Consider the following 15,131-nt stretch of genomic DNA (forward strand, 5'->3'; position numbering starts at 1 on the left):
ATCAACAGGATTGCTTAGATTTTGTTATAAACTGGGTAGAAATTGAAATTGAGCATTCATTTTTTTCCCATTTATGATTATGGGAAATTCATTTCCCAGTCATTATGCAAAATGGAATTACAAATGTATTTACTTATATGGTAAAGAACTGCCAGTTGTACGCACATAATTGTTAACTATTATTTTCTGTGAAAAACTATTGTTCAGGTATGAATCAAACCCTTTCCACTTTCATTGTGGCAGGTTTTAAAAAAATAGATATTGAATAGTAATTTCGTAATAAACATTTCTGATTGGGACTTCAGGCAGCATACATTTTTTAAACCGAAATTCGTACATTTTTATAGCTTGCAAGCTTAGAACATGTCCCAGGATACTTCATAAAGTTTGTGAAATATTCCCAGGATAGATTCATTAACAAAAAAAAAACATCTCAAAATAAATTATATAAAAAAGTTAAGGTAATTATTTAAAAACCGTTTCTAAGAAAAGTTTAATGAGAGAACGGACTAGCATCGGGTATTATTTGTTGTTGTTGAACCCCGAATGTCACAGTAAGGATTAATTGATTTCAATGCAGTTTATGGAAAGGGTTTTTGCATAAAATGTTCAAGCATCTTTCCTACTTAAAAAAAATAAAGTATACCATGGCCAGTCAACAGACTGAAACCTCAGAATTTTTTAAGCATAATACTTACTTGTTTTAATATGGATTAGGTATTAAGAAAATAATATTTTGTGTTGCCGTTATGTTCTAATATCTTTTTTTTTTTGCTTTTTATAATCATTTTATATTGCACGAATACAACAAGAAGTGATGTCAAACAAAACTGAAGAAGGCAAACTCCTAATTCTCTATTATTATTTTTTTACATGCACTTTCATTTCCTCCTGAATATGAATATTATCCATTTTTATACTTGCATTCCAAACGTACAAAAATCTCAAACTGATAAATTCTTATGCGAAAGGGTTTGAATATTTTGAATTAGTTAATTCGTTTACACAATAAAGCATTGCAATAATATTCAAGTTTCTAATTGTGAAAGTGAAAAAAAATCAAATCAATTGCCGTGAAGGAAACGAATGAATGTTAAGTGCGGGAATGAAAAATCGAATTATGCTTCCGACGCCAAAGAATTTGACGCCATAATGCTGGTGGTTATATAGCCGTATATTTCCCCGTGATCAAAGCCCAGCTCGGCCCGAACGCTGCAAGGGTAGGACTTATAACCAGGGAACTTGCTTCATGCACAAAGATTATTTATTTAACGAAAATATATATATCAAGACTTCATGGACATTAATGTGAATAACCAAATGTCATTTTTTTTTCCACCTTGTAATTTTGATACATGTCATCATTAATTAGTTTGGATTGAATTTGTTTATTTTGCACAAAAGTTTAAAACATTCCTAACAAAAACATGTATTTTTTTCTGTCTCAAATATTAATTAATCTTTAATCAATAAAATATGTTTCCGCATCTAGTGGCATAGATTACGTAATATGAAACCCTTGTAAATAATAAAGTTAGTTTTACCAGGCATGTTTTTACCCTATTATCATTGCAGATTCGGTGTTGTTCAATGTAGTTGCAATGCAGGAGAAGTTTGATTGCAATTATTTTGATGAATTCAGTAGATCAACCTCATCAATGAACTTATGCTGACTTCATGATTTTTCTTAAATTGGTTTCAAAGTGACAAAGTGTAATGGTCGAAAATAATAATTGAAATGTGTACATTCTGACGCGAGGTTAGGACTGCGCAGGTGCAACTGTGTAAGAAAATAAAATTCAAAGAGTTTATCACTCTTAATAGATAAGATATCATTACTTTTGATGAGGTCATTCTTTTTCTCTTATTGTACTAGTCTTTCAATATCAATCAACAAAATATAACCCATTATTCATTCCCGTTGCAAAGTTTAAACAACCAATTAGGAATAATCGTTCGACGACTATTGTATATTCATGATAAAAAGAAATTAGTTTTGTAATCTCAAGACCCCCTCGGTGATGATTTAGTCATTTGTGAATTTATCTTTTAAATGAAGTTCAAAATTTTCCATCACGGCGCTGAATCATTTTCCCGTGATGCTTTTAATAATTGTTGCTTCCATGTGATATTTGAAATGAGCATCAATACGTTATTTACATGACTTTCTCGTATGATTTCACTCAATGCACTCTTTCCCTTTAACCTTTCATCATCCCACAGTTCGTCTGTAGCCATGTTCGTAATTTCTCTACCTTTGTAATTTATCTTTTCCCATTGTTTTATCAGTCTCTCTCTCACACACACATACAAACACCCTCATACACATACACACACAGTACACACCCACACCTTCTCTAACCACCCATCTCTATCTCATAGGCAGGGCCAAACCTGCCGTGGAATTATCTTCTAGAGTTTGAAAACCCAAACTTCAGTTACCACCTTCAAGGGCAACCTGGAAACACACCTGCATAAGAGTGTTTTTTGACATGTTTTGTAATTTGTTTTTGTTGTTTTTCTGCTCTGAACGGCCTTGAGCATCTAATCAAGATGGAAAATGTGCTATACAAGTATTATGTATTGTTTTTTTTTATTGTAATTACATGTACATGTATATATCCATAGATAGTTGATCTCATGCCTATTTAGTAGTGGATATCGTGCAATGTTTGATTTAATTAAACTGCATTAGTTAATACATTGACTGAAATCGATGTTCTGGGGCCCGTTGCAGAAAGAGTTGCAATCAATCGCAACTCTAAAGATCGTGCGTAACTTGATTTTCAACCAATCAACAGCGCGCATTTGGAACTTGCGTTTGATTTTTTTGACTTGCGTTTAAACGCAATTCTTTCAGAAAGAAAGAGTTGCAATCAATCGTAACTCAAAAAATCATGCGCAACTTGATTTTCAACCAATCAACAGCGCGCATTTGGGACTTGCGATTGATTTTTTGGCTTGCGTTTAAACACAACTCTTTCTGCAACGGGCCCCAGGTCAGATAAAGTATAATAACATCGAATAAAAACAGACTCAGAACATTTTTAGCCTGTGTCTCATTCAGTGAAAGCCATATGAAATATTTGATTTTTTTTTACTCAGTAAATATTTAAATACTGTTCACATCATCAAATGATGGCGGGTAGTGATAGATATAGTATGTGTAATGACAGTGTTTTCTATAATTATTTAAAAAATCCTATTATTGTAAAAGAATATACGACGTCGCATCGATTCGCCTCACCCTTATAAAATATAAGCTATTCTCGGTCGCTTTTCATAAAGTCTTGTGATAACAAAAAGACAATTTCTGTTGATAACAAGTTTACTATCAGCCAATCAAATTGGATAATTTCAATTGCTTATAACTCTTATCGCAAAGTAAATTTATAACAAGTTGTATGAAACGGGTCCCCGGTTTAATGCTAAATGAAATAACGACGATAACAAGAATTGTAAATACAGTTTGTCTTGCTTTTCAAAAAACTTTAGGTCATATTTGTCAGTGTTCCATCATTAACCTCCTGGCTGGCTACACACAGTGGTAACAATAAGTATCTTGATTTTTGTACAATACAAATTGATATTTCTGCGGTCAATTACTTACCATAATGAATTGTAAAATAAGAAACAAATCGAATGCATTCCTGATCGAGTTATGTCCACAAGCCTCCATTTCTAAGCCACAAAATAAATTAAGCTCAGAGAATCAAACGTTTACAATTGTAACATTTATAACTGTATTGCTAATAGGTAGTGTAGTTTAGAAGTACAGTAGATTTGTTAACTTAATTGTGATACTGTCTTTTGTGAATGGATGTTTTGAAGTCTGTGCAAATATAATTTTCTCACATATCGGCATGCATTAACTACTAATGAGTGTTCATCGAGCTTGTTTTTGAGTGATCAAGAGGCCAGACTGGCCCCCGCGAACATCGCTGCAGAGCAGACGAATCCATGCTCAAATTTATGATGACGATTAAACAAAGCCGTATATATACGCCGGATGAACTATTCAAATTGACCCGACGAATTTTTAGAATGAAAATAATACGAAGACGCAAATTTGCTTTATTAACATAATAAACCCTTAATGAGGAACAAAGCACTGGAAATTTTTTTTCCTGGGGGTGCTGATATAAATATATTTTAAAAAGAAGGTTTTTCGCTACAACATGGAGGTGAAATGTTCCCAAGAAAATTGAAAGGCATAAAAAAAAAGATAGAGAAAACGGTTCATATCATTACAAAATAAAGGTTATTTTGTTACATTTTCCCCCATTTTGACACATCTTCCATAATACCTGGGGTGCTGCCTATGGAAGATAATGCACCCCAGCACCCCGCTTCCCGTAGGGCCTTGACGAAGAATAGAAATCTAGATTTCGTCACCCGAAAACGGCTAGGCAATTTAATTTCTTCTACCTGTTCTATGAATGAAAACCTGTACAGTTTCAAGCAAACTTAACGTAACAGAACAAAGGCGTGATATTCCGTAATAACTATTTATCGTCATGTTTGTGATCAGGATATGAATTCTGACAAAATTTATTTCATTCGTTTTATGTTAAATTGTGTGAAATAAGTAGTCTTAGCTTGATCTTTTCATGACACGTCACACGAAAATACAAACCAAACAAACAACCGAGTGGCGTCCATTTTGAATGTTATCAACGCTGATTGGTTTATTTAATTGGGAACTATAAAGTTCCTACTCAGCGATAGAACGACAAAATACATATGCTGTTGAGTAAGTGATTAGTAGAGAGTGAGAAAGAGAGAGGGGGAGGGGGGGGGGGGGGGGGAGAGAGAGGCGGGGGGGGGGGGGTGGAAAGGGATAGTCGAAATGGATACTACGAGGGCGCTATAAAAGTTCAAATGACAGCATTGTCTCCTTACATATACAGTTGAACATTACATAGCTGTACACAGTATTCGACTCCTATTTCATTATCATAATTATAACTAATTTTTCTTCCATTGGATTACATGTTTAAGCGAGACCCAAGTAAATTCAGTAAAATTAAAAGTCAGTGCTAATGGGATCGATGTTGCCTTTATTCATTTATATTTTGGCTGTCATACAGCATGGCTGTACTCATAGGCCTATTCTAAGGAAATTGAACTTCTTGAATTATTATCAGTTGATTTTAGGATTTATATATAAACATAACATTAAAATGGGGAGAGCTCCCAGGGGTTGAGTATGAAACAAAATTGTGTGCATCCTTTACCCCTACAGTCGACGTTAAAATCTACAACAATTCTCTTCCCAGAGGGGGATGTGGTAGTCTGCAGGCACAGACCCTTAAATTTCGTAATTCGCATATAGTGCATAATGCAGAGTCTAGTGGTCTGGTCTAGTCTTTACTCTAGACCGATTATTGGTTAAAGTGTCAAATATGAGTCTGTGCTTGCAGACTAGGGATGCGGAGAGAGAGAGAGAGAGAGGGAGGGAGTGAGTGAGTGTGAGAGTGCGTGTGTGTGTGAGAGATAGAGAGTGAGTGTGGGTGTGTGCGTGAGGGAGAGGGAGGGGGAGATAGACGAATTTATTTCTCATTAATTTTGTTTTTACTCGAAATTTATTTTCATGACGGGTGGAATTGGAAGGTTCTTTTTAAATATTTGAAATGCATTTTTTTGGGCTGAAAATCATCATGCGGAAAGATATGTTTCATGCTACCCTTAAATACATTCTTTATTCCCTAACATGGATTTAATAATTGACCACGGTGCAATTGAAATATTCCTCTAAGCTTCGCATTACATGTCTAATCTTATGCCAATCACAAAAAGGACAAAGATAATGATAAATGAAGCCAACTTCAACCACCAAAACTTCATAGTTTTGAGATCTTTGGCTGATAATAAAAAGGCCATGCATGCTTGAAGTTCAAGACGCGATAAGAAACAAAACTGACCGACTGAATATCTGTGGACGCCCTTGATGCAAAAACTGGAAAGAAATTGCAAAAATGAACGATAAATATTTGATTTTCGGGTAACTTCAATGCTTTCAAGAGCTTGTCATTTGACCACATATCAAACACGGGCTAGTTTGTTTAGCGGCAACAATCAGAGAGACTCGAGTGTGAGATGCCCATTAACTAAAATTGGCGCGGATTAATATTGTTAAAAGGAGTTTAACCATTATTAATTTGTTACTGTTACAATTGTTGTGTTGAATAATCTTGATGTGTTGATAAAATGAATGGGAAACAAAAGAAATGCATTTCAAAGTTTACCAACAATTTTCTTTTGTTTAAAATTGCAACCTTCCCTTAGATAATAGTCACCGACTCCCTTTCATTATGCTTCAAGTTGATAATATTCAGTCTTACAATTCATCCCTCCCTCACCCGAAGTTTCTCCCTTCACTTCTATATCTTCACCCCTGTCGATCCCATTTGTGTTTATAAATCATTTTCTAAGTGTGTGTCTCTCTGTCTCCTACGTCTATCTCATTCTTCTTTCCCCTATCCGTCTCCCATCCCCAATTCTGAGTATATCTCCTCCTCTTCATTATCATTCACTATTTTTTTTAAACGAATGTATATCGGCTTAGCCATTTTCATTTTCACTGATAAATGAAAATGTAGAATGTAGATTTACATTACAAAAATAAAACATACAATGTAGACAGAAGTTCTAAGGGGGAAAAATTCAACCTCAATTGAATATTTAATCACATGTTCATTTTCTTTCCTGGATAAAAAAATCTTCACCCAGCGTGGAATCTACTATTTGTTTAAGCTCAACAGAGTGCATAGTAAATATGAATTCAGTTCCAGTTCAAAGATGAAATACAACAACCAACATATATATAAATATCAACATTCATTATTAATGGCTTGAAAGAATTCAATGTAAATAACACTATACAATGAAATAAAACAATATCATCAGTTTGGCGGAAAATATTGTTAACACATTTCAATAGAGGGTTAACAACCTTTTAGCTCGTAACACATATTTTGTATGAAAAAAGGGAAGTATGAGAAATGAACCAATGAAATAATGATATTTCTCAAGATTTTTTTTCTGTTAAATTGAATCAGATATAATACACCTATGATATAATTACCAATTACAATCACAATACATTGCTTAAAGTAAATTTTTATTACCTCATTTGAGCCAAAAAAATCATAAAATTAACTTGAAATGTTTTATCACCATCAAGAAACGTACACCTTGGTCTCCTGCAAAGCGCAGTGCAAAGACGAAAATATTACTTCTTAAAATAAATTGTATGCAATTCAAAACAGTATTACAACAAATAAAACACTAATTCGTCTGAGGAATTTGCATTTATTTTCTGCATATTATGTCCATCCAAATGAACTCTAAACCCTTCAAATTCTGAACAAATTGGATTGAAATTCAATATTGTCAATTTGTAACTTCCAGTTACATTTTGCTTAAGAGACATTTATAAAAGTAAGAACCTAACATGAAAATTGCTTTCAATCTTGGTTAAATGGTGGTATTGAAAACGTTTGATGACAATCATTACAGTCATCTTTATTTGTATACCAAGTTTCTGGCAAAGACAATGCATGTTCAGAATGTTCAAAACATTTACTAAATGTTGGCTTACTGTATACAAGTCGAGTCATTTTCAAAGTTAAATCATAATTTTACAATCTGTTTCATGTAAATCCCCTGCCCCTAAATAGTTAACATGTTTATATATGACATAAGAATTGCCCTCTTCAACTTGCAGCATTAATAAAAACAAATAATTTTGTTCCAAGAGCCTCAAGGACAACCTCAATTATGGAAAACTGAGAATGAAATGTTGCCATATTGATCTCTAAGAGATTGAACATCCTAATAAAAAAGGTCCACCTGGTACCATCTATATTCATAACCATCTTGGAAAGTAACAAACATTTATGATACAGAGACTTTGACCCTTCATAATAAAACAAAAGTATTGAATAACAGATACAGCAAAATCAACCACTTGTATGCAAACGGAATCTTAGAAATACCATGTCGGGTTTTTCGCTCCACGCAGATTCGTTGCATTGGACACTCTTCTGTACTTGGTACCAAAGCCCGAGTCAAACGGGTTCAATTAGGTACATTACTGATATACTAACACATGAAATATACTGTGAACTGTTAAAACATATCAATGAAAATGTGACAGGTTCTCCCATTTGGCATGTATACTTAAAAGCACCACTTTAATACCTTCCCAAACAATCTCATACCAAGCACTCACTCTTCAATAATTTTCAGCACGAGCCATTTAAAAAAAGTCTAATGATTTTTATATTCAGGCATAGAGATCAGGGACAATCTTGAACATCATCTTTAAAAAGACATTATAAAATTGAACTTATGCATGTTACATCATAATCTGAGAGCGCCCTCCCTCAGAGGATATAGGCATATGCAGAAACAGAGTTGTCATAGATGCACCATCTGCAGATCCCCAATGCATGCAAGGCAATGGCTTCGGCCTCTAAGATGGCGGCATGATGACGTTGATGCATAAGGTCTATAATTCAATATATCCTACTTATTGCAATGTGTACCTTAAGCACCTTAGCACAACAGATGAATACATACTTGAACCACACATTCAAAGTCTCAATGTAACCATTTCAGCTTTTACAAATAAAAAACTTTAAGCCAACTTTCTGCCTGTAATTAGCCTCTATTTGGGTGCTTCGAAATAGACACATTGAGAGCTACAAGGGTTGAATTGAGGTTAATAATTTTTTTCGACATATATTCCATGTATATACAGCAGCCCTTTTTATCTTCTTTACCTATGAAATTTACAAATCTCAAATGGTCATTATCATAGTCTGTTTGCTCATTTTTCTAGAAACAAACAACAAAAATATTTGAACTTGCTATCATAAGACATTCACATAAACCTTCAAATAAACAGAACATTAACTTGTTTATGATTATTATGATTGTAATTTTAACAAGTATCTAAAACTGCCTACATGTAAAACTAAAGATATGTTTCTATCCACTATAAGAACAAACCAAGAAAATGAAAAAAAGTCAAAATAAAAAAGCAAAATTAAAAATAATTAAACATAATGAATCCTAACATATTTCATCATCTCACTCATACCACCTGTAATAAAACAATCCAGTCTTATAATAATACAATAATAAATGTCAATAAAAAGAAAAATCAAAATTGCATTTAAAACATCAAATAAATGATGATTCTTAATTTACTGATACCCACAACCCCATCATATGAAGAAAGATGATAATATTCTGTACAATTGAGTTTTTTAACACTCATTTCCTGAATAAAACATTCATTTTCTATAAACCATAGAACCACTTTCTTATCTTACAATCGATGTAATGAAACTAATTATTGATTGAACATAGAAGATAAAAACTGATTGAAAGATAGATTGATTGATTTCCGGCCGAATCCATTCATTAAAGACTGTATGCTCGCTTATGGGATTGACACATGCTTTTATTGGACCATGACGAAGAATTGATGAGCTGACAAAATATACCCAATCAATCTTTAATCATTCAAACTTATAAATGGTAAAATTCAAGCATCTAATTAGACAACAGGGTCGGTAGACCATCTTAAATTTGAATATTTCACAAAAGTGTCATTTTCCCCAAAAATAACTGAAAATGAAACAATCAGATGGATTTATATGTCCTTCAGTGTGCCTTATGTATTATTGAATTGTATTTCTTCAACAATCTGATCAAAGGCAGAAGCACAAAATGAACTTGGCTCATATTGCAAATAAACAGTCATTCGTGAATGGAAATGCACTACAATAAATCAAGCATCCATGGAATAAAAAATAATTTCAAGAAATAACATCAAATGGATAGAAATTATTTGTCACTACAAAAACAGAATATAAACAGTCCAGTGGCTAACTATCTCTAGCCCTAATCTACAATGAAAGTCATATAGTAGCTTCCCTTCATGATGTCAAACATATTACTTTCTGGTTATTTTGTTTTTAATTTCAGACAGTATTCATATATTTATGAATTTTCTTAAAGCTTTAATGTCACCACACAACTAACTACACAAAACCAGGGTAGCAACAGTTATGTGATGGATAAGCCCAGTCCACATTTCCAGGGATTGTAATCCGGATCATTACATCATGACGTCAAACATATGGTGCATTGATAGGTTCTCAATGTCTTTTACATGTATCAAGTGCAATATCAATCCAGAATACTATGTCAATGCAGGGTAGTCAATCTTCGACCATGTGTACTTTTTGTGAGCTTAATTCAATTTATTATATAAAGTAGAGTGATTAACAAGGCTCTAATCATGCTGTATAATAATCCACAACCACAGAAGGGGTTTTCATTATCATTCATTTGTTTAGAAAACAAGACCACTCTTTTATCCCTGTACATGTATATGATTGACATCATCAAGGCTGGCTGACTTGACATCTATTGATTGAAGAGAAGATACTTTCCTCAGCAAGCTGATGATGGGTTGCTAGGCAACAGGGTAGCATCATTCCTTTCTTGAGCGTGTTTTGGGTTTTTTCGGTGTGCTATGGAGTAAGAGTAAGCCAAAGAATGTAATAGGACTAACTATGTTTAGGACAGCAAAGCAAACTCCTACATCATGGGATAACCTGATAACTAATAAATTCCTTATTCCTCTTACTCACTAAAAACAGATAAAGACAGGAACCACCACATCTATGTTGTCAATTGGTTAACTCTTGCATTAAGTCTTGGTGAATTTAAAGATTCTTAACTTTCAAAGCTGGAATATCATTGGTTTTTTTTTTAATGAAATGAAGGATTATTTCCGAAAACACGCTATGTGAAAGACACCTAAAATTCTAATCTAAGGTAAAATTGTCAATAAAGTATTTGTGTCTTCTGACTTTTTTCTTTCTGGTATAATATCACTTTTCACACATTAAGAATGACAACAATAACAGAGTGAAATACTCTTAAATAGTTTTATTTCTATACAATAATTACAAAGTAATTGTGTCAAGGTATTTTATCATGAGAAATACTAGCACTAGTAACAAGAGGGCATTCACATTTTACCTGGATTTTTCTTTTGGTGCTGATTCTTCTTCAGGAGCTTCATCAGCCTATTTAAATAAAAAAAAACATAACAGGTGGTAAATGGAAAACAATAACAAATATATTTAAAAAATAACAATACACAGAAATGAATTTCTTTAGAGACAGGTAAAATATTGCTTGAATAACATAATATGTATTCATTAGTGTTCAAACATTGATAATCATGATCATTTCTGATTTCAAAGAATTTCCATAAAGCACTTGAAAGAATTTCTAAATAATTATGGCAATGTTAAATGGCAATGACAACACATTGTATTTTATAAATACTGGCTCCATTTCTTGATACTTCCCTACAACATCCAAAAAGATTACAGTGCTGCTTGGATTGGGAGAGTAAAGTACCACAGATATATTAAGCAGTATTTTAACCATGGTTTGATCTAATTGGTCAACAAGTAGGTGCTCTAATTATCAGATCATCTAATATCCTCATGGCTAAATCCACCTAGTCTACTATCAATTATCTCTCAAAAGAAAGTGTGGTCCCACCAACATTTGGTTTAATAATCACTTCGTCACAAGTCTAATGCCTAGATTATCTATTTTCCATTTCATCTTTTTACTAATAAAAATCTGTTTCATACACAGTTAATTTAATCATTTAGACTAAGATGGGTTAGACCAAGTGGATAATATACAAAATGGATAAAACATAGATTGGAAATTAGACAAAACCGTAAATAGGCTATATGGCAATTAGACCAAATAGTTAATACATGAATTGACTGTAGATGAACTAGGATTACATGTATACCACATGGGATGATACCAATTGGAGAGGAGCTGAAGTGGGGGTGAGAATTCATTACAACTATATTATATTAGCCTTTTTGTTAGGATACTAACCTCTTCTGATGGACCTTCTAGGTCTGCTTTGGTGGTCTTCTTTCGTTGTCTAACTACAGCATCACCTTCTGCTGATACATCCTCTTCTTCTACCTTCTCTCCATCTTTTTCACCTTCATCTCCTCCTTCTTTCTCATCTTCTTTCTCATCATCTGGTGTGGCTTCATCACTCTTCTTACTATCAAGCTCCTCAGGGCTCTATATCAATAAAATATGTGCATTTAGATTGCACAAGAAAGATAAGTGGTATTCACGGTCAGGTCACTTTAGAAAAAACTCAATGAAGAAACCATATTCATTGAAAGAAAAGGGGGGAAAAACAAAAACAAAGCCCCTGTATTCATACTAACAAATGTGCGGATTGCATGCTCTTGTACAATATTATTGATCGATGCTCCATAACAGGAAATTTGATCAGCTGTCGGCGAATACCAAACAACGCGCATTCCTTTGTAATTTATTTTGCGGTCAAAGACTGGAAGGTTCCCACGCATATCAGGGGCATGAAGTTGTAAAACACTAAGGTTTGAGATACAGGTGCGCAATCCATGATAAAGAAGTCATTTTCAACTTTATACTCTGAGCCAGTCATGATTTTTACCCTCCCTCCCTTCCCCTAATTTGATACCAAGTGGTAAAAGGGCAGGTATAGATTTGTATACATTGGGAAGCAAATTTGTGACATGGATGATTGAGATTTGGTACTCGACATGGTGGTTGGTTCGGCTTGTTTATTAAATTGGATAGTTGGTTGGGATGGATTATTGACACGATTGGTCAGGTGGGCTTGATCATTGACATGGATGGTTGGTTGGGCTGGTTTATTGACATGGACGGCTGATTGGGCTTGTTTATTGACATGGTTGGTTGGTTGGGCATGTTTACCACCATGGATACTTTTTTTAAACCTTGATTGTTTGACATAGATGGTTGGTTGGGCTTGTTCATTGATGTGAATGGTCGGTTATTAACATGGATGGCTGGTTGGACATGATTACATTGTCGGTTGATTGGGATAGAATATCGTTCTGATGGAAGATAAAATCATATGTAATGTAATTTCAAATGATAGCATGACTTCCCAATTGTTCCTTTTGGTATGATTACCCATGGTTTCCTTGTTAATGATCGTTTCTTGTCCACCTGCTCTGTGTTGTTAAGCGCAGTTCAGTACATCCATATACAAATTGTACAATATAAGGGTACAAGAATTATCATTGGTATGGACATGCTTGAATCCGAGTACTGACATGGTTGATTGGTTGGTCTGGGATATGGATATTGTTTGACTTGAATACAAAATCACTTGCAGAATGTAACTTGTAAGGGTAGTAGGCATTTCTTACTGTCCAGCCATTACATGTATATTTACACGTTGTGCTCATCATGTTAATTGCTCTTTTGTTCCATTTCTGAACTAAGTAGAATCATTTTTCCACTATGCCTTCAGATGGCCCAATAGCCATGAATCAACGGCAGGGTCAGCCTGTGATTACCAGATCTTGCATAGGGAACCAATGACCCAGGTAACTGTTTCCTGGGCTTCTGGGTTGAGCAGTCTCCCAGATGGTCACGTCACCCGTGACCCTCCGGTTCCCATATATTTTGTATTACCATATATATCTTGCATGATGATTGGTCAAATTGAAGATACTTATTATTAAAAATGTTTTTACAGGATTGTATATTAATAATATTGTATTGAACTTGAATTGAATATGCCATCTCAAACGGAGTAATAAAAGTTGAGGAAACGGCAATAACAAGCATTCCCATTGCATTTCTTATTAGAATATCACTCAAACTTTGTTCTTTATAAAGGAATAAAATGCATAACATTGATAATGAAAAATCTCTAATTTAAAAAATAATATTGGAAATTTCTGTCATGCTCAAATCCCCGTGACAGGGTGCTCAAGAGAACGTCCCATATAATGGCACTGAGTAACAGCATGGCTTCCTTTAAACCAAGATGATGAAGGCAACTGTCTTTGGTACCCACCTAACTTGTCTACTACCTTCAACATTCCCATATTACTAACAGTGATTATAAGGCAATTTTCAGTAAAGTACCTTGTGCTCTTGGGGGCTTACTGCAAGGGCTGATTCACTGTTTTCCTCCTAGTATTCATTACTTACCGATTTGAAGCAGAATCTTATACAGAAGAAGAGAGGAATGACGATGACAAGAGCAAAGACGGCCCATAACCAAGGTCTTTCTGTGGCTGCATCAATTAAACCTGCTACAAAGGATTCCTGAAAATACATACAAATGATATTTATAGAAAAATGAACATATAAATGACAAGGTTTGCATTATTCAGATATTTAGGCACTATTTCTTTTTTTATTCTTGGTATTTTGGACATTTAATCTAAACTAGATTAAGAGGGTCTCAGCTATATCTAAGAGATGTAAACCTTGCAAAATGAATCATTTCTTAAAAACCCAACTCTGAACTATAATAGTTTATGATAATATGTATGTAACAGAAAGGCATACACACAATAATTATAATTAATTGTATTTTTTTTGTACATATTCTGCCATAGACTGACAGTTGCGCTAACCGGTACAAGTTATTTTATCTGTTAAGAACTAGCGAATGGGAACCAGAAACAAAAATATTTGAATAAAAAACAAATTAACAAAGGTCAATGAAGATCATAATGTCCAGCATACTAATAATAATTGGCAAATCAAAACTGTTATTTGAAATTAGCAATCGATTGCAAATCTTTGTGTTGTGTGGCCCTGGATGGAGTTTGTACTTACAGCTGAAGCAACGACTCCTTCCCTCTGCTTGAGACTGAAACTATCAGCAGCATACTGGTCTGCAACCTCTCGATCCGTGGTGATGATGAAATTATCAAACATGATGTTATCACTCATTGACCACAGTTCTAGTGCAGCAGCTCCCTAACGGTATGGAATATAGGTAGGATGGAGAGTAAGAGTAAGAGAAAGTGAGTGAGAAATCATCATTTTCATCAAAGTTTATCATTTCATCACACAACTATTTTTTTCAATATTTTCCTCTCCAAAATGACCAGGATATTTTCTAATAATAAAGTATATGATGAAAAGTGATATGAATCATATAGAAGACACCAAGACACCATTGTTATTTTTTCAATAACCCATATCCTTCCACCTTGTGAAATCAAAATCTA

The 15,131-nt window shown here is 33.9% G+C and overlaps 1 protein-coding gene across 2 annotated transcripts in view; it reads right to left on the reverse strand.

The window, feature by feature from the left end:
* Positions 1–6,649: 6,649 nt before the first annotated feature.
* The window catches only part of LOC129260856 (calnexin-like), a 34,644-nt gene continuing 26,162 nt past the window's right edge, over positions 6,650–15,131 (reverse strand). For both annotated transcript variants that reach the window (XM_064114410.1, XM_064114411.1), the window contains 5 exons: positions 14,734–14,877; positions 14,098–14,214; positions 11,959–12,156; positions 11,068–11,114; positions 6,650–10,553 (listed from right to left, as the gene is read on the reverse strand). In XM_064114410.1, coding sequence (XP_063970480.1) covers positions 10,514–10,553; positions 11,068–11,114; positions 11,959–12,156; positions 14,098–14,214; positions 14,734–14,877 — 546 coding nt within the window. In that variant the 3' untranslated portion in view covers positions 6,650–10,513. The remainder of the gene's footprint in view (positions 10,554–11,067; positions 11,115–11,958; positions 12,157–14,097; positions 14,215–14,733; positions 14,878–15,131) is intronic.

The sequence above is a fragment of the Lytechinus pictus genome, unplaced genomic scaffold (assembly GCF_037042905.1).
Source record: "Lytechinus pictus isolate F3 Inbred unplaced genomic scaffold, Lp3.0 scaffold_19, whole genome shotgun sequence".
NCBI classification, from domain to species: Eukaryota; Metazoa; Echinodermata; class Echinoidea; order Temnopleuroida; family Toxopneustidae; genus Lytechinus; species Lytechinus pictus.